The sequence below is a fragment of the Cryptomeria japonica genome, chromosome 7, assembly GCF_030272615.1.
Source record: "Cryptomeria japonica chromosome 7, Sugi_1.0, whole genome shotgun sequence".
NCBI classification, from domain to species: domain Eukaryota; kingdom Viridiplantae; phylum Streptophyta; class Pinopsida; order Cupressales; family Cupressaceae; genus Cryptomeria; species Cryptomeria japonica.
The window spans coordinates 792,585,970-792,587,523 of record NC_081411.1 but is presented as its reverse complement, the minus strand read 5'-3'; the positions used below and the strand labels follow the sequence as shown (position 1 = coordinate 792,587,523).

Here is a 1,554-nt window from a genome sequence, read left to right as displayed (position 1 = left end):
CATGAACGGGATGATTCCTCCTTCCTTAGCATACATCCAGACACACGGGTCATTACGAAAATAGTCGTCAATTATGTCTGGTTCAACCCAGACTAAATCCCCTCCCATGCTAACTTCCTCCAGAGTGAAGTTGAGATACAACGCAAGCTTGAAAGGAAAAATGCAGAGAGGAAAACCAGAGCTAGAGTTAAGAGAAAACAAATGGTAATTAGCCAAAATAATATGCAAGGTGTAATAATGATTTTTGGTGTTGTTTCCCAAGGCTTGCGTCCGCCGGCTCTGGGAAGCATGTGAAGGGACACCTCTAGAGATCTCCGCCAACTTGCAAAGATCATCATTATGGTGAGTTCTAAGGTTCCATTTATTGTAATAATTAGGGTCCTTGTTGTTATTAATGATCAAAAGTTGGCACTCCAACCCATCAACGACATAGAAATAGGTGGCTAGCCAAGTTAGCATTTGGTAGAGCAGGTGGGGACCACTAGAAGCCAGCAAGGCGAAGCTCACCCAATTTGAATTTGAAAATCTCGGCAGTAGTGTATCATAGCAGCCTATTGATTAAAGGAAAGTGGCACTTCATTGCTTGATAGAGGCGGTTTGTTCATTCCCAATAAGGTCCTTCTGCTTGTCAGTGAGAGAATCTAGGTGCCTCCAGCACCTCATTCCTTTTATCTCCAAATCTGTCTTAGCCAGAGAGTCTGCCACCCCATTCCCCTCTCTGTAGATATGCTGAATTTGAAAATCTTCCAGCCAGACAATCATGGACCAGATGTCCTTGATGACATTTTTTATTCTCCAACAGATCCCTAAAGCACCTTTAGTGGCCTTAATAATAAGTTTAGAGTCCCCTTCAATGATCAGTGTTTTGGTATTGGTGCCAAGGGCCATCTTAAGCCCCCCCAAAAGAGCAAGGGCTTCTGCCATGTTGCTCAAAATAGAGTCAAAATTTTCTGCATAGGCCAAAACTAGGTTGCCCAGACTATCCTTAATAATTCCTCCCCTTGCCACTGAACCACTACGAGAAACACCATCAAAATTGAGCTTGAGCCGGGGGGGGGGTGATGACCATTTGGTATCGATCCTCTCCATCTTTGTTGAATTGTCATATTGAAGGAAGCTATCAAGCAACTTCCAATTTTTAATCCACCTCCGATCCAGAGCCATAGGGTTGGCTTTGGGGGTTCTCCACTTACTGATGATGGCGTTCTCCCTAAGGTAATTGTCAGCTAAGTCAGTCACCGTGTCAACCGAGCTGCTGGTGTCACAGAAAATCCTATTATTTCTTTCCTTCCAGATATGCCAACAGACATGGGGAGGAATGAGTCTCCAAAAGAGAGTGACTGGTGGGTGAGTAGAAGGGCACTTCTAGTTGCTGATAAACTGTTGCAAGTCTTCCGAGAATGTCCAAGCCAAATTGAATTTCTAAAGAACTTTATGCTAAACCCCAGAAGCAAAAGGGCAATGGATAAAGAGGTGATTTATGCTTTCCTTCACACAACTACACATAACACATTTGTTGGCAAGCATAAATTTCCTCCTCTTCAGATGATCAAT

The 1,554-nt window shown here is 43.5% G+C and overlaps 1 protein-coding gene across 1 annotated transcript; it reads right to left on the bottom strand.

The window, feature by feature from the left end:
• Positions 1–576: 576 nt before the first annotated feature.
• Positions 577–1,089, bottom strand: LOC131857009 (uncharacterized). Its single transcript, XM_059208991.1, has one exon. The coding sequence runs from the start codon at positions 1,087–1,089 to the stop codon at positions 577–579; it is 513 nt and encodes a 170-aa protein (XP_059064974.1).
• Between the last annotated feature and the right edge of the window lie 465 nt (positions 1,090–1,554).

Excerpts from the sequence above, each read along its gene's own strand:
- LOC131857009 (XM_059208991.1), bottom strand. The coding sequence starts at position 1,089 with ATGGAGAGGATCGATACCAAATGGTCATCACCCCCCCCCCGGCTCAAG.